General features: G+C 39.6%; 1 protein-coding gene across 1 annotated transcript in view; it reads right to left on the bottom strand.

Annotated features, from left to right (window-relative positions):
- Asah2 (N-acylsphingosine amidohydrolase 2) overlaps positions 1-23,348 on the bottom strand; it is a 95,274-nt gene that overhangs the window by 34,225 nt on the left and 37,701 nt on the right. Inside the window, exons 8-12 of the mRNA XM_004623942.2 lie at positions 11,016-11,136; positions 9,657-9,782; positions 5,592-5,678; positions 3,530-3,634; positions 3,334-3,415 (exon numbers count right to left, since the gene is read on the bottom strand). Coding sequence (XP_004623999.1) covers positions 3,334-3,415; positions 3,530-3,634; positions 5,592-5,678; positions 9,657-9,782; positions 11,016-11,136 — 521 coding nt within the window. The remainder of the gene's footprint in view (positions 1-3,333; positions 3,416-3,529; positions 3,635-5,591; positions 5,679-9,656; positions 9,783-11,015; positions 11,137-23,348) is intronic.

Raw genomic sequence — 23,348 nt, 5'->3', positions numbered from 1 at the left:
ATCTTGTAATATGAGAAACTACTTTGGCAGTAACAATACACAATGTACTAACTATTATTACTCTCCTAAAATCTTGTTTTGAGATTTTGTAAAATAAATAAATAAATAAAAATTTTTTTTTAAAAAAGAAAGAAGCGAATAGGCAAACATCTCTACATACAATATCTGAGCACCAAAAATATGGACTAAAGCTGATAGACATGAAGAGAGAAATCAATTCAACAATAAAAGCAGAACTTTCAATAACCCACTTACGATGATTAGAACAACTAGCAGATCAACAAGGAAATAGCTTAATCACTACTAAAACTCAAGTAGCTCTAACAGACAAGCTATAGAATACACCAGTTAACAACAAAACACATAGTTCTCAAGTACAGAGAAAACATTATCCAGAATAGACTGTGTGCTATCTACAAAATGAACCACAATAAATTCTGAAAAGCAGAGATGATACTTTATAAATATGTTTTCTAACTACAAAGGAATGAAATTAGAAATAAGAAATGGGAGAAAATCACAAATATCCAGTAATCAAGTGGTACGATCCTAAATAGTTAATGATCAAAAGATAAATAAAGCCAGGTGAGGTGGCACAGGCCTGTAAGGCCAATACTCAGCAGGCAGAGGCAGGTGGTTTGCCATGAGTTCAGGACCAGCCTGAACATATAGAGAGACTCTGCCTTAAAAATAGAAAAATATTTTAAAATCTAAAAATACTTTGTGGTAGATTAAAATGATTGTGGCTTGCATCTAGATGTTCTCTCAAAGCCCCAGGCGGGCATAGGTGGGGCTTTACAGACATGGCTGCGTTCAGAATGTGTGAAGGTGGGATTAAGGGTGTGATTCTGGGATCAAGGGTATGATTCATCAATTAGCCTACTGATTGGTTTGGCATAGTTCTGTGGCTGGTTCGTTGCTCCATTGTATTGTTGCCTATTGCCTGCCATCAGCCGTTTCCCTCTACAGACCCCTTCCTTGGAGCCAGCCTCCTGTGAACTGAAACCTCTGCACACTGAGCTAAGCAAACTTTCCTCTTTTTACTTTCGGAGTAGAGTATTCTGGTTCAGCAATGAGAAAAATGACCCAGACAAAAACAAAGACATGACACATCAAATTTTGTGAATTTTGAGTACTGGCAGTAAACCAGTACTCAAGAGGAAATGTATGCCTGTAAACACCCATATTAATAAAGAATGAAGATTTCAAATTAATAAATTAATTTCTACCTTAAAAGACAGGAAAGGACGAGTTAAATTTAAATCGAACAAACAAAAAAAAGAATGAATTAATTCAACAGAGAATAGAAACAGAAAATCAATCAAACCAAAAGCTGGTTATTTTAAAAGAGTGACATATTTTTTATTGAATTGACCAAGAGAAAAAAAGAGAAAATTTAAATTACTAGCATCAGATGGTAGAACTTTACTATTGACTTAGATGTTTTGGGGCTTTTTTTGTAAAAGATGAGTAATTATATGCAATTAAGTTACAGAATTCAGATGAAATAAATCTAGAACAACACAAACTACCACTCTAACCCAAAAGTGTAGGCAACCTAAATAGAGTTATAAACACAAAGAAAATGAATAAGCAATATTTTCTCAAAATCCTACTTGCAAATAATAGCCCCATTCAATCACTTTGCTGTGGAATCCTGCCAGATAAAAAAATTAGTACCATCTCTACAAAATCTCTTCAAAAAAAAAAAAAAAAAAAAAAAAAAAAAAAAAAAAAAAAACCGGGAGGAGCCGAAAGATGGTGCAATGGTGTAAGGATCGGCAGAGCACACGTCTGAACTCCAGTCACGCCGCAACATCTCGTATGCCGTCAAAAAAAAAACAGAAAAGAGAACACCTTCAAATTCTATGATGCTGATGTGACTGCAAGGGAAAGCTCGTGCATGGTGTTGAATGGTCATGCCCTTTGCACTCCCTCTACCCATGCCACTCCCTATTTAGTTTAAAATTATTAGTCTGGGGGCCAGTGAGATGGCTCAGTGGAATAAGTGCTTCCCAGGCAAGCGCAAGGGCCTGAGTTCAATCCCTGGTTCCGCGAAAAAAACAAACAAACAAAAAAAAAAAAAAAAAAAAAAAAAAAAAAAAAAAAAAAAAAAAAAAAAAAAAAAAACCCAGGCCCTCAGCTGTATTATTAAAAATAAATAAATAAATAAATAAATAAATAAATAAAATTATTAGTCTGCCCGTCACCACAGACCCTTTCACTGCATTCCATATTCATCACAACACTATTCTCAATAGCCAAGATGTGAATCAACCTAAGAGTCCATCCACAGGTTAAAGGAGAAAAAATAATGTGATGCACACAACAATGGAATAATACTATTTAGCCATAAAAATGGTTGAAACGCTGTCGTCCGTGGCAATGTGACTGGACCTCAATATCATGATGTTAAGTGAATTAACCAAGACATAGAACAGTGCGTGCCATAGGATGCAGGGGATTGTTCAAAGCGGAGCCCACAGAAGCAGAGAATAAAATAGTGATTGCTAGAAGATAGGAGAGCAGCAGTGAGGCAGGGATGGGAAGTAATTACTTAATAGGTACAAAGTCACAGCCAGGTAGGAAGAATCACTGCTGAGGTTCTACTACATGGAAGCATGATCATTGTCAACAATAATATATTGCATGATTTAAATTATGATTATTTTTGAGACAGGGTCTCAGGATATAGCTTGGACTGGCCTCAGACTGTATAGTCCAGGCTGGCCTCAAAAGCACTTAAACACATGGAAATCTTCCTGCTGCAGCCCCTCAAGTACTGGGATGACAGGTATGCACCACCACACCCAGAGAAATGGAAACTTTTGAATATGGGACTACAGAGAAATTGGGGCCGGGAAGATGGCTCAGTAGAATAAGTGCTTGCCTGGCAAGCACAAGAGCCTGAGTTCAATCCCCAGTTCCACCAAAAAAAAAGAAATGATAAATGTTTAAGATGATGGATAGCCTGGTTATCTTGGGTTGATCATTATATAATACATACATGGACTGAAACATCACAATGCAATCTATCAAGATGTACAGTTATTATCTTTTAATGAAGAAAAATAATTTTAAAATAATAGAATAATTCATCAATATACTGAAATGCAAAGTGAATTTGTCTTTCATTATATCTGAATTAATGGAAAGCTAAGTCACAAAAGAAACTTAGCCCTGGGAAAGCTGGGCTTTCATATACAAACCTGGAAACTCTGCAAACTGTTAAGTTTAGAAATACACATAGTTTATGTATTGACTTTGTTTAACCCCAATAGAGAAGACAGCCCCGAAGCCTCTGAAGCATAGATTTCATCGCCTACACCTCACCCTGTGTAAAGTTGAGACCGGAAACACCATCAATGGTTCCAGCTGCAAAACTGTAGCCCAGTGCTGGTTTGCATGTTTTTGCCTAAAGGAAAGGTTGGAAAATTAAAGAAAAATACATGAGTTATGAAGCAAGCAAATAACAAGAACACCCCCAGTCCACTGCCCTGGGCAGGGTCGGTGACCCAGAGGTACTCACTGTGTGTGTAGAATTCAGCCAGACGGTCACATCGGTCATATTCACCCACTGGTGAGCTGAAGCTACTGGCCCAGTCACCTCCTGGGAGGCAGAGTCATACAGTTCCTGGAAAACCCACACAGGCTTACTGTCCTGAGCACCGGGGCAGAGGCTGAGACCCCAGTGCTCCCCAGGAAGCACCATTTGGAAAACATTTCTCTGCAACAAGCTACTCCTGTTTCTCCAAGCTGCTTGGAAATAGCCACCATCTGTGTGGTTCTCTGAAGTGAACCCAGCAGCATCTCAGAGACTTGAGGGTTCTGACACTGTGAGCAATGTGTAAGCTCAAATTTTGCAGGTGCAAAATTCCACCAACACAGACTGTGACCCAAAAGGTGCCCAGCTCACTTGGAATACCGTCTGAGAAATGTAAGGCTGGGATGGACAGGACAGGCCACATTGCTTGCCAGAGGCAAGCACATCCTCACAGGGACTGACCTCTCCCCACAGGACAGGGTAGGCCCCATGTGGTGGATTGAAGACTTCAGCCCCCACTTAAGTTGCATCAGCTATGCTTTCTTCAACTCTCTTTGGTGGTTTTGCTTTTGTTTTTTAATATGGCCAGTGGATGCTTTTTTCAGTCTTATGGGAAAAGTTACTCGAAACGTACTTGGAATGTTTGTGTTCATTGGTCCTGCTTCAGCCCGACAACCAGTTCCTTTTCACCCTGTCCTCATCCCCTTTCTACAGTCACAGGTGAGCTCTGAACATGAGCTTTCGGGTCACCAGCTGCCACCTGCCTCTGGTGAGGGAAGCTGTACCTTGATGAGAAGAGACTGGAATATGGGGCAAATCTCTCTGTCTCCCTGGCCCAGGGTGGTAACAAGATTTCCAACACCAAAGTGTGTGGAGGGCACATACCCTAAATAGAATCTGTTAAGTTAGAGTAATACACTGATAACACTGCAGTAATTAAGAAAGAAACTGCAGTAATTAGGCAATTGCTGCCACCAATTGTGCGTCTTGTGTTTCTCAAGACTCTTTGGTTCTTCTCTAATTACCCCTGAAGCATTTCAGCACTCTGGGAATAAACTATTTACTTATACACACAGGGGGAGGGAGGGAGAGAAAGAGAGAGAGAGAAACAGAGAGATAGAGAGAGAGAGACAGAGACAGAGACAGAGACAGAGACTGAGACTGAGACAGAGACAGAGACAGAGAGACAGAGACAAAGAAACAGAGACAAACAGACAGAGAGAGATCTATGAGTATGGCATAAACACAGGAATTTAATGCTCTTTCTCAGGACCATCTCAGCAGAAAGTCATACTTTCTTTATCTTTCCCTTGGAGATCTTTCTCCATAGAAGCTGATAAAGAGCACAAGTGCAAATGAAAAGACGAAATCTAGGAGAGGGAGGAAGAACAACTCCCGGGATGTCTCCGCAGTCCACTTCTCTTATCACACCTTTGCTTAAGTAAGGAAGGCTGACCTCTGCCAGAAGAAGAATAAGACCTAACTGGGGCTGAAGTTGAGAGAGCCACAGCTCACCAATTTGTCATTAAAGGACACATTCAGAAATGGTCAGGTGATTTGGGACTGGCAAAAATCCGAGAGATTTCTAAGAATTTAGATTTGTCTGCACGCGTCTGATGGCACTTACATTGAATATCTTTTTTTTTTTTTTTTTTTTTCAATTCCAGGGAGGGAATTGAAGTCAGGACCATGTGCTTGAAAGGCAGGCACTTACTCTACTGAGCTATCTCCCCAGTCCCCTTGAATATCTTATAATCTGTTTTCTTCCATGTGAGGCAAGCACTCTGGCTTTCTAAACATTCTAAAATAGAAGATTTCCCTGTTTACTTGGTTTTAAATGTCTGTCCTATGAGAAGCAGAGCCCACCAGTCAGAGACAGCTTCGGGCCAGCTCCTACAGGCAGTGACCAGGCTGACGTCTCCAGACGTCCGGGCAGCCTCAGCTCCTACGGCCGTCCTCGCAGCTATCAACTTCCTAATGAACAACATCAGTGGATCGTAAAGAACAATTTTACATGAAGACGAGGTGGGCAGGGCCCATTGCTCACCTGCGCTCGTTCGTATATGGCCCGGCCTATCATCTGGGTGCTGTCCAGCATGTCTTGGCCAGGTCCCTGAGCCATGCACATGATGGGCTGAAACAGAAGGAGGCCAGACGCGGTCTTAGTGAAACGATGATTTTTTTCTTTTTCACAAAAGTAATTCAAAATTACAGGTGGATCTAAGCAAACAGATGTTGAGGCTATCTTCTAGCATTTCTGTTTTACCTTAGATAGTCTCTCAATATAAAGACTAGGATAAACAAAACCAAGCTGAAGCAGGGAACACTTTTAGAAAGCGTTTCAACAATTCCCTTTTAAAAATTAGGAAATAGAGGGCTGGCCAGATAGTTCAGTGGATTAAAGCACCCACTTAGGCAGATGCAGGGATCAGGGTTTGATCCCCTGCAAGCTGTGCCAGCCCCACCTCCTGGGGGTCCTGAGACAGTGATTGAGACTGGGCGTGGTGGCACGCGCCTATAATCCCAGTGGTTGGGAGGCTGAAAACAGGAGGATCACTAGGAGTCTGATATAGTAGTGAGACCTTGTAGACCCTGTCCTAAATACAGAAAAATAGAAAAATTAGGCAAAGGAGGTGAGGTAGGTTAAAAGAGATGCTGCACATGGCACAGGCAGCTAAGAGCTGAGCTACGTCTGGAAGCCAAGCGTTCCTCGACCTGTACATCTCCCTGACACTTATTTTTGACTACAAGTCTTGCCCATGATCTTCTCAAATTGAATCTCTTCTAAACTCATATTGGAACAAGCCTCAGGCCTTCTGGGAAAAAAAATAATAAATATGGTTCGATACCCTATTTATTACTTCAGAAAAATTTGAGACTGAACACATACTTAAATATTATAAATGGAATAAAAGATATCAACAGAAAGCATAGACCCTTAGTAATTCTTTCTGATTTGTTCATGTATTTTTCTTACTTAGCTAACTTATTTTAATTTTATTTACTTTTATTAGCACATGTTTAATTCATCTTTATTGGTTTCTCTTATTTAAAGTAAAATTCAGCCTAATGGAGACCTCACTGAATACGGATGAAATAAGTAAGACACACACACACACACACACACACACACACACACACACACACACACACACGGAGAAAGAAATATAAGTGGCCATTCAGCAATAAATGTGTTCCATTTCATGAATAATGAGATGAAAATTTAAACTACAAAGATATAACTCTGTCTACCATGTTGGCAGATATCACAAAAGTGACAGACTTGGCTTTGGGGACTTGGGGAACAGTCACTCATCCACAGCAGCTAGAACGTCACTGAGGGAGCAGTCGGGAGATGCAGAGCATTGCGAGGTGTGTTCCCTCTTTGATGGCAAATTTAGCCACAGTGAGACTCACACATGCAGGTAAATACGTATGGCAAGCATAGTGATCATGGTGTGTAGGCTTACACAGATGGAAAAGGGAGGATGAATTCAGCAGGAAGAAGGGGAGGGGAGAGAGGGAAGGGGAAAAAGAGGGAAGGAGGGAAGGAAAGAAGGGAGGAGGAAGAAAGGAAGGAAGGATGGAAGGAAGGAAGGACGGAAGGAAGGAAGGAGGGAGGGAAGGGTAGAAGGAAGGGAAAAGGAAGGAAAAACAAAGAAGGGAGGGAGGGAAGGAGGCAAGGAGGGAGGGAGGGAAGGAGGAAAGAAAGAAGGGAGGAAAGAAGAGAGGGAGGGAAGGAAAGAAGGAGGGAGGGAGGGAAAGAGAGAGGAAGGGCAGGAGGGAGGAAAAGAGGGAGGGCAGGAGAGAGTGGAAAGAAACACCTACCAGTGAAGGATGCGTTAACTAAATCATGATACTTAAAACTGAAAATTAAAAAGTTAATAAAACGGTTTCAGGCATATTGACTGAAAATAAATAAAGCAGTAATAGAAGAGTGCTGGAGTAGGAATGTGTGTATGCAAGAGTGTCCGCGTGCTGGAACAGGAGCTAAAAGGCTGTCTGGGATCCCATGCACGGACATGAGGGCTGCCAAGCCAGCGTGCAAATGGAGAGAAGCTCAGTGCCGGCCTGGGTAGGGGCGTGGGCGGTCTTGTAATTTTTTATGATTATAAAAGTAAATTTTTCTCATTATAGAACAGCATATCACAATGCAAACAGAAGAATAAAACTTACTTTTAATAGTGTCAAAAAAGAAAAGCATTGCTAGCAACTCAACATGTTTCACTTTGCCTTTTTACTATATCACAACTATTTTTTAAATGCATTTACAATAAATATAGAATATTAAATTATGAATTTATTATTCAACATTTTATATTGTGAACTTTTCCCTACATTGTTCAGTGTTCCAATGTAAGATACTTAATTGATGTATAATATTCTGTCACAAGTGTGATTTATTTAGCTATTTCACCTGTGAATTTCAGAATTTAACAAGCTATCTTAGAACTCGGTGCAAATTAATAATGTGAAAAATAATACAAGTGAAGATTCACGAAGGAAGTTTCTACATAAAAACAAGATATAGCACAGCTGACAAAGCTACAACACTCCTTGGGTAGGGCTGGTCATAATAGAATAAATAGCTCAGAAATAATGTAGAACAAAAGTAACGTCACAAATAAAATGTTCTCGGGGCCAGGGAGATGGCTCAGTGGAATAAGTGCTTCCCTGGCAAGCACAAGGGCCTGAGTTCAATCCCCAGTTCCGCCAAAAAAAATAAAAATAAAACAAATAAAATGTTCTCAAAATGTAAAGAACACAAAAAATAACACCTGCAGTTCATGTCAAGACACAAAAGTTACATTTCTTGTTATATAGGTCTTGCTTTATTTTGGTCTTAACCATCCAGCAGAAAAGTATAAAAATGCGGTATGGAAACTAAAGCCATATTAATATGCTGAGCTGTGAAAGACTCAAGTCAACAACTTCTGACATTGCCAGTCCTATGGATAGCCCACTACTATTATGGACTACTGGACTATACTGGATTATTTTCCTGAATTCACGTACCTACAATATTTAAATGGCAATAGAATACCCACCTCTTGACAAAAATAAACAAAAAAGGGAATATAGGGCCAGGGAGATGGCTCAGTAGAATAAGTGCTTGCCTGGCAAGCACAAGAGCCTGAGTTCAATCCCCGGTTCTGCAAAAAAAAAAAAAAAAAAAAAAAAGGATGGGGGGAAGATATAAATAAAGGACCATTTTGTATCTGTATATACAAAATAGTTAGGATAGGTATACAGCTATTGTCTCTTAATCAATGAGAAGAAAGATTTGTACTAATAATGTTTGGACAGGATATCATATCTGCATCTTGTACTATGAATAACCACTACGAAGACAATAATATGCAATGTATTAATTACTGTAACTGTCCTACTAACCTGTCTTGAAACTGTTTCATTATGATTTGTTTCTCAATAAAATTAATTTTAAAAAAAGGTTGAAAATAAATCTAAATCAACTTTGCTGGAAAGCAGTTGAATAAACATTCCTTTCTATTTTCCAAAATTGTCAAACAGATCTAGAGATACCTATAAAGATGTCTGAGGCACATTTCATTGACCAATGATATAAATTCATAAATAAGTCACAAAACTGTTTAGGCTCAGGGAGGGGAGAAAAATAGCAACTTTTGAGAAAGGAGAAGAGTAGAAGAGGCTAAGCAGGTACTTTCAGGTTGTTCTTAGCCTTTGAATTTTTATAGCAAGATATTTTGCAATTGTAAATGAAAAAGAAATTCTGCTTTATATTTTTTAAATACTATAGATTTGTAGTCAGTGAGCAACGTTGTAAGCAGACAGTTTTGGGGGCCAGCTTGTGACTTCACGTATGTCCAGACAAAAATGCTTTAGACTTCCTATGTTTGGTGAAAGAGACTTGGTCTCTACATTTAATTTGATCAAATGGAAAACCATAATTTTACCTACTCAAAACTTAGTGAGGTCCTGCAGGTGCTGTGGGGACGAGCAGGGAGGACAGACAGCAGAGCAGGCCACACTGATGACAAGGCACTCACAGAATCAGTGGCGCGTATCCCAAACCCAAGCATGGAGCACTCATGAGGTGTGGACGTGAGGACTCTGCGCAGTGAGTACCTACCCCACCAATGGGACAAGAGCTATTGGCGTTGTCACAGGACTCTCCCGTATTGACGCAGTGCGGGCCGAGAATGTTGGGGGACACATCTCCTAGGGCTGAGGAGGCAAAGGCTGCTACAAAGGGCCCCTGCCAAAAGAAACATCGCAGTGCCTTTTATTCTTTCTTAGGCCCTATAACTATTTCCATTTAAAGTGCAAACACTACTCAAAATCATCTACGGACAATAGAAAGAGGACATAACATTTCTGAGGACATCTTTTTTTAATTTGTGAAATGGTTCGATATACATATTATTACTGAGAATATTCTAGTTGTCAACAAAGCCATTTCAAGGATCATGGTTAGTTTCACATTCTCAACATGAGTCAGATCGATTAAGGTTGTCTCTGTCGTAGGCCTTGCTGTGATTGCATCTTAAATCCAATCCTGCCAGGGCCTGTGCTGAAGGCTGGGGCGCCATCTGAAGGCATATTGGCGAGGAGCAGAAACTTCAGGAAGTGGCGCCCTTTTGGAGGAAGTAGGTTAGTGGAGGTGCACCCTAAATGAGCATGCTGGGACCCCAGCCTCTTTTTCTCTCTTTTGGCTTCCCAGCCACCATAATTTGAACAGCTTTGCAGCATGATGCCCTCCCCACTGAGATGTTCGGCCTTGTCAGAAACACGAAGCAAAAGGACCAAGCAACCGCGAACTGAAACCAAATCTTTTCTTCTTTTAAGCTGGTTTATCTCAGGTCTTTTGTTATTGTGATGAAATGCTTACTGGTACAGGGATTATTACAGAAAAATAGAATTAGATATTTGGAAATAATTTCATCACTCTGAGGAAAGCCTGGACCAGTGAAAGACAGCCATCAGCTGTCCTTCTTCAGGCTTTTTGTACCAGTGAGAAGGTTCTTCATGCAGTGATAGTGCCAAAAACAAAGTTAGCATCAAAACAGCTTATCATATTTTCAGCTTGATCAAAAATTATTATACATAAAAATCTTAAAGTTGCTTTCCCTTATGCAACTGATTGCAACTTTATGAAGCCATAAATAGTATCTGCCACAAAGAGCTAGTGGTTTATTAATCCTTTTTAAAAAATTCCCACTAGCGAGTAATGTCTTTTTTTTTTTTTGGCAGAACTGGGGATTGAACTCATGCCCTTGCGCTTGCTATGCAAGTGCTTATTCTACTGAGCCATCTCCCCAACCCCTTGAGCCATCTCCCTGGCCCCCCTACTAGGGAGAATAACAAATTCTTTCCATCCAAGCATATGTGTAACCCACAATGATGCTTTATTCTAGAAATCTAAATCAAGTATTCTAAACACTGCATGACTAGTGGCACTCAACGAATTAGTAATGAAATTAATTCTCACCTGGCCAGGGAGGTATCCTTTGTTCTTCTCCTGCTCAAAAAGGTAAGCTGCATAGCCCACATTATCGCTATTTACAAGGTGGTTGGTGTTATTCATGCTGACTGGGTGGATGCTAAACCAACTGTAAAAGAACAAGAAACCCTAAATTGATCAAGAGAACCAGAGAGTTATGACTGAAAGATGAATACAGCAAACTTGAGTTTTCTCCAGGAAAAAATACTGTAAACATTAAATAGTCCACATTAGACACTGTTACCAAGCTTAAATTACAGATAATGTACCCAGGAAACCTGCGCATTTATTTAGATATCTAGAACTCCTTTTCATGAGTATTTAATTGTTGACATCCCATCCTAAGCTTCTAACAAGTGCCACGGCTGGTCAATTACCAGATGATTTACCTAAATAGCTATATAGATGTAGACTTTGTACTTCAAGATAGGCACAAAGATAGTAATTGTTCAAAACAACCCACCACAATTCAGTAGACACTTTACTGGGGGTCAGCTATGTGCCAAGGACAGACAAATGGTAGTTTGCTCATAGACTCTCCCAGAAGACAGAGATGTGACTAAATGGCCTTAATACGGCATGAAAAATGGTATAAAGAAATAAGCATAAAGTGCTTTGGGGACCACAGACAACTACCAATTAAATCATAAGGGCGTTATAGAGAAAGGCAACCAAAGGGGCCAGGGAGATGGCTCGGTGGAATAAGCACTTCCCTGGCAAGTGTAAGGGCCAGAGTTCAATCCCCGGTTCTGCCAAAAAAAAAGAAAGGCAACCAAAGACAAACCCACGGAAGCATGAACGAGCACTACGCATAATTCCTTCTGCATCATAATTCCTTATTTGTGCACAAAGCTGTACAGCTTACAAATTAATCTCACATCTGTTACTTTACGCTCGCTTCACAGCAAGCCTGATGGGCTATTGTATCTTCATGTTCACAGATGACTTCCAGGATAGAAAAGAAAGCCCAACTGCCAAACCAGACTGGGACTCACGCCCGTGTCTCAAGACCCCTTTTCCACTGGCCTGTATGGCAGCAAACCCACCGCACAGGCAGAAAAGACAAAACAATGAAGCAGATTAACTGGCATGTTCAAGGAAAAAGATGTCAGTCCTCGAAGTCTCTTGTGAATTTGGAATTTTTTAAAGTCTTTTGTTGATTCAACGCTTTGCTGAAAAAATTTTTAAACATTTTAGCTTATGTTCCCTCCTGAGTAACACATCACTCAAAAATAGATAGTTGCTTAATGATGAAGGATGTTTTCATTCAGCTCTCAGAATTCAGTCCTCACTGCCCAGCTCAAGCCAGGCAACATGGTGAGCTAAGCTGGTTGATCGACAGGGCCGAGCACAGTCTGGGGAGGACTCGGAGGGGCTGAAAGCCCAGCCTCTGCTCAGGCCTGGACAGTGTTGCCTCGCAGGAATGCAAACCAGCACTGCAAGATCTTCCAGATCTTCCTATTTTCCAAAAAGTAACACAAAGTCAAATTTACTTGTGTGTGTGTGTGTCTGTGTGTGTTGACTTTACATTTCTTCAAGGGCAAGGGATGTAGCACGAGGTCCTGAGTTTGAGTCTCGGTACTAAAAACATAAAAATGAAATAGAATAAAGTTCTTCAAGAATGAATGTCATGGAAGGGCCAGCCAGATAGCTCAGCAGACTAAAGCACCTACTTAGGCAGAATACAGCGGCCAGGGTTCAATCCCCAGCATGCTGTGCTGGCCCCACCCCCAGGGTGCACTGAGAGGGTGACTGAGACTGAGCGTGGTGGTGCGTCTGTAATCCCAGCACTTGGGAGGCTAAAAACAGGAGAATCACTACGATCTACATAGTGAAACCCCCTAGACCCTGTACTAAATATATAAAAAGGGAAAGAAATGTCATAGAGACAAAAGAATTGTTGCAAACTAAGAAGCAGTACAGAGATTGAACAACCACAGTTTGCACTGTGTTTGAATTCTGATTCAAACAAAATAACTGATGTTGTTGTTTTGGGTGTGGTTTTTTTTCAGTGTATTTGGTTGTTACAGGGTTTCACTATGCAGCTCAGACTTGCAGTGATCTTCCTGTCTCAGCCTCCCCAGCACTGGGATTGCAGGCATGCACCACCATGCCTGGGCTTTGGCTGGCTCAGTGTACCACGGGGCATGTGGTGCTAGGGACTGAACTGTGTTCCCTGCACTCCCAACTATATGGAACCTGTATGATAGCTATATAGAGAGCTGTAACACAAATAATTCTAAAATGGTATTGATTTGAAGTTTTTCACAGCAGTGAATACTTATTTCAAACTTTTAAAAGCAATAATACACCTAAAATTCAGGCTGAAAATAAGCTAAGCTCATCCCCTAAACGATTTCATATTATGAAATCTTGCAAAGATTTTGTATTAGTTCTATTATTATTATTATTATTATTATTATTATTATTATTATTGGTGTTACCAGGGATTAAACTCAGACCCTTGTGCTTGTGAGACAAACACTTATTCCACTGAGCTATCTCCCTGTCCTCCCTCACATTGGTTCTAAATAAATTCTATTCAGTTTCATAGGATAGGGTTGGACCTGGTGACCATGTTCCAGGAAGAGAACTAATGTTATCGCAGCACCAGCAGAGCCAGCTACACAATGTTCATGCGAAACCCACTGCCACCATGTAGATGGGGGAATGTTGAAGGCTTTCCCTCCAAAGTCAAGAATAAAACAAAGACTTTCATTATCACCACATCTGTTAAGTACAGTACTAAGAACATTAGCCAGAACAATTGGACAAGAGAAAAAAAATAAAAGGGATACAGATAGGAAGGGAAGAAGTCAAATCACTACTATTTGCCAATGACACTTACACAGAAGATCCCCAAAACTCCCCCAACAGATTCCTAGAATAATCAAACACAGTAATGTAGCAGGGTAGCAAATCAACTCAGAAAAGTCCATAGCATTCTTGTACAACAATAATAAACCCACCAAGAATGAAATTAGGAAAACAATACCACTCACCATAGCATCAAGAAAAATTAAATACTTAGGAATTAACCTACTCAAGAAAATAGAAGACCCTACAATAAAAACTACAGTACTGTAAATAAAGGAAACCAGGAACAGTAGGAAATGGAAAGATAGCCTCGTTGCTGCACAGACAGAATGGATGTTGTCAAAATAATATATATATAGCATGAAAGTAGCACAAAAACAGACATGCAAAAGGATGGAATATCAGGGTAAAAATCCTGAGGGGATTTAACTGACCTTGGCAGATACAAAAATTATATTTCTTGTTATATAAGTCCTGCTTTATCTTGGTCTTAATCATCCAGCAGAAGAGTATAAAAATGAGGTATAAAAAGTAAAGCCATATTAATATGCTGAGCTGTAAAAGGCTCAAGTCAACAACTTCTGACATTGCCAGTCCTATGGATAACCCACTACTATTATGGACTACTGGACTATCTTGTATTATTTTGCTGAATGCACATACCTACAATATTTAAATGGCAATGGAATACCCATCTCTGACAAACCTAAACAAAAAAAGGCAATACAAATGAAAGACCATTTTGTATCTGTATATTCAAAATAGTTAGGATAGATATACAGCTACTGGGGCTGGTGAGATGGCTCAGTGGTCTAAAGCACCTACTTAGAACAAGCTCAGCAAAGCACAGGGACCGCAGTTCAATCCCCCAGCACCACATGCCAGCCAGCCCGCCCCCTGGTGGGCTGGGCTGGCCACACACACACACACACACACACACACACACACACATAAATAAATAAAAATTTAAAAAAAAAAAGATATACAGCTACTTTCCCTTAATGCAATGAGAAGAAAGATTTGTACTAATAGTGTTTGGACAGGATATCATGTCTGCATCCTGTACTATGAATAACCACTATGAAGACAATAATATGCAATGTATTAATTATTGTAACTGCCCTACTAACCTGTTTTGAAACCATCGCATTGCTTTTTTTCTCAATAAAATTAATTTTAAAAAGGATGTAATAGCATGGCAGATGCAGAAACCAGCCCAGGAACATCCATCTTTGATTTAAAAAAAAAGCCAAAACTGCACTGGCAAAAGTGCAGTCTCTTAAATAAATGGTGCTAGAAAACCTGGTTATGCACATCCAGAGGACTGGATTTAAACCCATATACTGTCCTATTGTTTTAGTTTTTCTCATTGCTGATGCCAAATACCTAACACCCAAAGTTAAAGGGGAAAAGGTTGATTTAGCTCACAGTTTGTAGAGGTTTTAGGTCATAATCAATTGGCTCCAAGGCAGGGTGGCACATGGCAGAGGGCAGCCATTCATGGTGGTGGGCAACAGCAAAACCAACAAGAGAGGGAAAGACAAGCCTCTTTCTGGCTCTTACATGGTATGGAGGGTACCTGCCCCAAGGCAGGTGCAGCATTCACACTCTTAGTCCCAGCACTGGACCTCCAGTCAGTCACAAATTCTTGACCCAGTCACCTCTGAAAAGCTCACCCCGCCTCATGACTGCGCAAGGCTTTGGGTGGTCACCTAGCCACAAACCATAACAACTATGTACTAACCTAAAATTCAAATGCATTGAATATCTAAGTACTAAAACATAAGCATTTAATCTGCTAGAAGATAAAATAGGTAAAACTCTTAAAGACATAGGCACAAGTAAGGACTTTCAGAACAAAACACCAATTACACCGGAAATAACCTGAAGAATTAATAAATGGGATTATAGCAAATTTAAAAAATTCTGCACAGCAAACAACTAATAGTGTGAAGAGACAACCTACAAAATGGGGGAAAATTGCAAGTTTTACTGCAGACAGAGTACTAGTATCTAGAATCTATATAGAATTCAGAAAAACTAGACCTCCCAAAATAAATGATCTAATCAAAAATGGGCAACTGAATTAAAGACTTCTCAGGGGAAGGACAAATGGCCAATAAATACATGAAAAAAAAAATGTCCAACATCTCTGGCTTTTGGAGAAATGCAAATTTTGAAAACTATATTGAGATTTGATTTTATTCCACAATGACTATCATCATGAAATAAAACAACACATACTGGCAAGGCTTCAGGGGAAACCAAGAACAGTTGTTTTTCTCATTGCTGAAATAAAATACCCAACACCAAAAGTTAGGGGAGAAAAGGTTTGATTCAGCTCATGATTTGTAAAGTTTTCAATCCATAGGCCATTGGCTCCAAGGCAGGACAGCTTGGGAGAGGCATCACGGAGGAGAAACCATCCATGGCATGGCAGGAAGGAAGCAGCAGCAGGAGCCTGCTTCCCCTTTTTATTCCACGCAAGCCTTGGGAGGTAGCCCTTTGAGGTGGTGCCAAGCATTACTATGCTAATTTCACTCAGTGGACTAATTTAGTACCACACACTGTCAGTTCCAGTATCACATACCCAAATTCTGCCATCTCCAAAAACCGCCCCCTATAAGTGCATGAGGCTTTTGAGGGATATCTAGATACAAGCCACAACAACTACTATGGAAATCAGTATGGAGATCTTTCAGAAAAACTAAAAATAGAAATTCCATTTCACTCAGCTATTCGCCTTCTAGGTATTTTCCCTAAAGAAATAAAGGCATCATATTACAGTGATATACATATATCCATATTTATAGCAGCACAACTCCTAATAACTAAATATAAGAAGCAGGGGCTGGGGATTTGGCTCAAAGGTAGAATGCTTGCCTAGCAAGCTGGAAGCCCTGGGTTCAGTCCTCAGCACCAAAAACAAAAACAAAAAAATCTCCGCTAAAAACAATTCAACTAAATCTTAGAAGCAGCCACTTAGGCCATCAACAGATGAATAAAGAAGGTGGTATATATAGTCACTGGAGTACAACTCTACCATAAAGAAGAATGAAGTTGAGTCATTTGTAGGAAACCAGATGCACCTAGACCATAATGTGAAGTGAAATACATCATACATACAAGCTTAAATATCACATGACTTCTCATAGATGATAAACCCAAAGTGCAAATAATTTAAAGAGCAAAACAAAAGACACATTAGGAAGCAGGGAGATAGATCTTTTACAAATGGTAAGGAGATCTAAAAATGCAAGAATGTGGAGCTTGGGAAGGAGAAATAAAAGAAATCAAGATGTTGTTACATAATGTTAACACGCCGTGCTAAATATAATCATGTATGACAAACATGTACTAATGAAAATTTTAAAAAGAATACAAATGACATCCTAATAAGCCTTTTTCCAAGTAAATGTGTTTTGGGTTTTTTTAGTTTTATGTTAGTTAGTTTGGAAGAAAAACAAAGTCATGGCCACATCAAGTCATGATTTCCAACCAAAACATTTCAATCTGATCCTATCACTCTGAAATTAATCAAATTGCATTCACACTGAAATCTCTCTCCTACAGTCAAAGGAAACACACAGAGCAATGCCTTCAAAATTAATAATTATTTAGCAATATTAGGCAAAGGACCTTATACACAGATCTCATTTTCTTCTCACAAAGACCTCTCAAGTTAGGTATTATCACAACACTCATTTTACAGCCAAGAAAACCAGGTCTGCGTGGTGAAATAACCCAGTGTAGGTAACACAGTTCTAGGCAGAGAAGCAGGACTATGTGTCCATGCTTGCCAGCCTACAGAGTGCTCTGCTACACTCCAGGCCTGTCCCTTCTCTTCATTTGCTTGCTAGGACAATATAAATTGAGATAATTTTGACTCTGGGCAGGTTGCTGGAATGTGAAAATATATGAAGGATAGTCTCACCCTTGAAAAATACTTCACAAAGAATATGATGTCTGGGGGGTCTTAAAGTATGAGTAGAAACTTAGCACAAGGATCATACAAAAAGCTCTGAGCAGAGGAAAGAATATTTGCAAAGGGGTGGAGATGTGAAAAAGTGAGTTCAGAGAATTGCTAGGCATGGTGGCCAGAGCAGAAGTGACAAAAGAAAGGAGCCGAAGGAGCTGCGCAGTACATTCAATCAGCACATAATTATGGGGGTCATGGGTGTGGTCCATGCTACCGTAAACCTCAAGGAATGTGCAATCACGTGTGTTTTCCATCAGTGAAGTTATAATGATTCATACTGGCATCTCTGAAGAAATCAAATAGGAAGAACTTTTTTTTACCAGTAAAACTATAGACTTGGTTTCCTATTTGCTTCATTTACATTCGAACTCAGAAAATAAGCTTTTTCTTTACAAAACTGAAAAAACATAGGTATTTAAAAGACTTATATTTTAATTTCAGGAAAGGAAGATATTATATTTTTTTCTTCTTTTGAAATATGTGCTATTAAAATACCATTCATAGGGTTGGCGGACTAAGCACCTGCTTTGGCAAGCGCAAGGACCAGGGTTCAATCCTCTGTCCCAGATGCACTGCCAGCCCTGCCCATGGGGTGAGCTGAGTTGGTAAACGAGTCTGGACATGGTGGCGCACCCCTGTAATTCCAGCCCTGGGGAGGCTGGAAACAGGAGGATCGCTAAGAGTCCAAGCTATGTAGTGAGAACCTGTGCCAAATACATTAAAAAAAAATTACTATGATGATAGATGAATATTTATAAAGATATGCAGAGAGATGATTGGATTAATTTTAAAAGGCTGTACTTAAGATTTATTTTATCTGGTCAAAAGGACTCTTCAAAGGCCAGCCAAATAGCTCAGTGGATTAAAGCTTCTGCTTAAGAAGATGCAGGGGTAGGGAGTTCAGTCCCCAGGCCTGCCCCACTGGTTCTGGCCACCCCCCTGCCCCCAGCATACTGAGAGGGTGACTGAGACTGGGCATGGTGGCTCATGCCTGTAATCCCAACACTTGCGAGGCTGTAAACAGAAGGATCACTACAAATCCAATCTACATGGTGAGACCCTGTAGACCCTATGAACCCTGTCCTAAAATACAAAACAATAAAATAAAAATAAAAAGTATTCTTCAAAGCAAAATTGAGGGGCTGCGAAGATGGCTCAGTAGAATAAGCACTTCCCTGGCAAGCGCAAAGGCCTGAGTTCAATCCCCAGTTCCACCAAAAAAAAAAAAAAAAAAAAAAAGCAAAATTGAAAAGGGGGGAAAAGTTCAGTTAGCTTCAGAAGAATTTCAAATACAGACTGAAAAAGATCAATGTGTTCCTAATAATAAACATTTTAAATGATGCTATCACAGCTCAGTGTAATGAGGATATAGGGCTCTGCTCCAGTCGACATGATACAATCAGAAGTTGGGCAACTAAGGATCTTATTCTAGCTCATAGCAAAAGTAGTTGAAATTCCTGGATATCTATACCTATACTAAAAAATAATAGGGTTCCATGGTGCTTTATGAATCAATAAGCGGCATACAATATTAATATAGATTATTATAATTTTTCTCTAATGTAAATGAGTTATTTAGAAAAGAAGACCTCTGGGCCCTCCTTCAGTCCATACATTGTATGGAACAGAAAAGGAAAGCTTCTTGAATATTCCAAATCAGTAGCCAGCTCACTGCACATGCCACCATCTCAGATGTGGGTGCCACACAGCGTACAGGCTGTGGCCTGCACAAAAGGGACTGGTGGCAGAAGCGAGAGGAGCTTTGAGTCTAACCCCTGCTCAGCTTCCCCAGGAGGGAAGTTTGGGTGGCCTAGAAAAGGGGACGTCTTGGTGGAATTTGTACTCAAAGCATCTGTTATCCCCTCTAAGCTAAATAGCGACAAATAGAGCAAAAGACGTTTTTACATCCATGAGGCGTGTTCATTTAGTTTCCTGCTCTTTGAGTGAACCATATGCAGGTTTATAAGAGACTGAATAGTGCCACCCAAAATCCATGTCTATCCAGAACCTTCGAGAGGGATTCATTTTAAAATAGTCTTTAATCAAGAGAAACATCAAGCAAGATCATATTAACTTAGCATGGGCCCTAAATGACTAACATTACACTTGGGGGGGAGGGACCTAAAGTGGTAGTGATGTGAAGATAAAGGAAGGGACTGGAGGGACAGGTCCACAAGCCAAGGGAGCCAAAGGCTGACGTCAACCACTGGAAGCTGAGAGACAGGGCACTGAGCCTCCCTCAGAGCATGTGGAAAGAACTGACTCTGCTGGTGCCTTGGCTTTGGATTGTGGCTCCCTGATCTGTGAGGGAGCAAACTTCTAGTTCTCTATGTCCCCCTGTGTGTGACAACGCATGACTTCTGGAGGAAACTAGCACAAAGGGCATATATTATACATGTCTTTTTTTTTTTCTTTTTTTGGTGGAACCGGGGATTGAACTCAGACCCTTGTGCTTGCCAGGGAAGCACTTATTCCACTGAGCCATCTCCCTGGTCCCCAAGGGCATATATTATAGTAGCTCAAAATACCAGGTCTGGAGTCAGACACCAATTACTTGAGCTCCTTGAAACTCAGTGTTCTTATCTGTAGCATAATAATAGAAGTACCTACCTCCCAGCACTTGACCATTGAAAGGACTCACATAAGTAAAGTGCTTGGCACTGAAACTGACCTATATACTAAAAATAGATAAAATAAATTCACTCTGATGAGATGAATGATGCTGATATTAATACTCCTGCTCCCACATGTGTAAATATTATATAGTCTCCTTAGTCTAAGAACTCAAAAAAAGAGATAAAAATAGAAAGTTATAACACAATTAAAAGGAAAATGAGAATTTAAGAATTAAATACCTGTTCCATGTTATGCCTAAGATGTTTGATATTCAGACAGATAGTGAGCTTAAGCTTAACAGCCTAGGTTGTATAGTAATAACAATAAGCTTTTCTTCTGGAGGGTTAACAACCTAAGTTTGCAGACCAAAATTAGAGAAAAAGGAGGGCTGCAAGGAAAGCCAACATTTTGGTCCTAGCCTTCCAAGATCAATTAAGACTCAGGACATATGAGAACTTGTACTGTAACATCACGTAACTCAGTAGTGTCCCAAATTTTCTGATCAAGGAGATTATGGGGCCAAAGAGGAAAGTGATTGATGATGTAGAGTGTGCCTAAGGAGAGTCACATGGAGAGAAAACCTTCTTTCACAGAGAGCACATTGGCCAAGCAATGGCCGTGACTCATCCACATGGCTGACACTGACAAAGGATCTACAAACTGTGGTACAGCATCTCAGGATAAATCCTGAAGGGATTTGACTGACCTTATCAGATCCAAAAGCTACAACTCTTTTGCATAAGTCTTGCTTTATCTTGGTCTTAACCATCCAGCAGGAAAATATAAAAACAAAGTATAAGAAGTAAAGCCATGCTGTTATGTTGAGCTGTAGGGGACTCAGGTCAACAATTTCTGACATTGCCAGTGAAGCAGAAGACCCAATATTATTATGGATTACTGGACTGTCTTAGAATATTTTGCTGAATTAACACACCTATAATATTCAAATAACGGAACTAAACAAAAAAGGGAATACAAATGAATGTCCATTTTGTATCTGTGCATTCAAAGTGGTTTAGGATAGATATATAGTTACATTCTCTTAATGAATAGAGGGATTTGTTGTAATAGTGTTTGTAAGTAGGATATCATGTCGGCATCTTGTACAACAAATAACCATTAGGAAGAATGCATGCAATGTGCTAATTATTTAAACTGTCCTACCAATTTGGTTTGAAACTGTCTCATTGCTATTTGTTTCTCAATAAAATTATGGAAAAAAGAATTAAATAACAAAGAGAGGGCAAGGAGAAAAGGTAGGAAACATGACAGGGGCAAAACCATACATTTATATGCACAAGATGGATAAAGCAATGAGCCTGAGAATCTGCAACAGATTTTTGAAACTAGCAGTTAATTGGTAGGATTCTCACCCTAACTAACTATATTTATGCTGATACCTGTGAACTAAGCAACTGCACTGAAGATAGTAAGGTGTAATACTAGGGCTATGCTTGGAATGCCTATCATTCTGGTCTTCTAAATACATACTGCTTGTAATGTCATTTCAATTACTGCTATATTGTCTGTCAAGTAAATGTTTGTTTTTTAAAAAAAGAGTAATGAATGAAAACAAGAGACAAGAAAAAAATGTCATAGGGTTGTCCTGCTACAATGCTGTATATTGTTAGATTTCTAAATTTCTGTGTAAAAATATGTAATTGTTTATTCCTATTTTTTAAATATTTTTCTTCCCATTCTGTAGGTATTTAAAGTTTAACATAACAACACTTGATGGAAAACACCTGTTCCATGTTATATCTAAGATGTTTGATATTCAGACAGATAGTGAGGTTAAGCTCAACTGCCTATGTTATAAGGTAATAATATCATTAAGCTTCTTTTCTAGAGGGTTAACAACTTAAGTCTGCAGACCAAAAATTAGAGAAAAAGAAGGGCTGCAAGGATATCCAACAGTTTGGCCATAGCCATTCAAGGTCAGTGAGGACTCAAGACATAAGAGAACCTGTACTGTAACATCCTGTATCTCAGTGGTGTCCCAAATTTTCTGATCAAGGAGACTATGGAGCCACAGAGGAAAGTGATCGATGATGTAGAGTGTGCCTAAGGAAAGTCACACGGAGAGAAAACATTCTCTCAGGCTTTCACAGAGAGCACATTGGTCAAACAATGGCCGTGACTCATCCACATGGCTGACACTCACAAAGGATCTACAAACTTCAGTACAGGGTTTCTGGGTAAATTGTGAGGGGATTTGACTGACCCTATGAGATACAAAAGCCACATTTCTTATTCTATAGGTTTTGCTTTATCTTGTTCTTAACCATCCAGCAGAAAAGCATAAAAACAAGGTCTAAAAAGTAAAGCAATATTAATATGTTGAGCTGTAAAAGGCTCAAGTCAACAACTTCAGACATTGCCAGTCCTACGGATAACCCACTACTATTTTGGACTACTGGACTATATTGGATTATTTTGCTGAATTCACACACCTATAATATTTAAATGGCAATGGAATACCTATCTCTGACAAAACTAAACAAAAAAAAGATATAAATAAAGGACCATTTTGTATCTGTGTACAAAATAGTTAGGCTAGATATACAGCTACTTTCTCTTAATTCAATGAGAAGAAAGATTTGTACTAACAGTGTTTGAACAGGGTATCATGTCTCCATCTTGTACTATGAATAACCACTACAAAGACAACAATATGCAATGTATTAATTATTGAAACTGTCCTACTAACCTGTTTGAAACTGTTTCATTGCTTTTTTTCTCAATAAAAAATTAATTTAAAAAATAGAAATGAAATGCTTGCCCAGTGGCTGACACTGACAAAGGATCTACAAAGTGCAGTACAGGATTACAGGATAAATCCAGAGGGGACTTGACTGACCTTATCAGATACAAAAGTTACATTTCTTGTTATATAGGTCTTGCTTTAT

Source organism: Octodon degus, unplaced genomic scaffold (genome assembly GCF_000260255.1).
Source record: "Octodon degus isolate 3935 unplaced genomic scaffold, OctDeg1.0 scaffold00005, whole genome shotgun sequence".
Lineage (NCBI taxonomy): Eukaryota > Metazoa > Chordata > Mammalia > Rodentia > Octodontidae > Octodon > Octodon degus.
The sequence above is the reverse complement of the archived record's forward strand: the minus strand, read 5'-3'. Positions and strand labels throughout refer to the sequence as shown.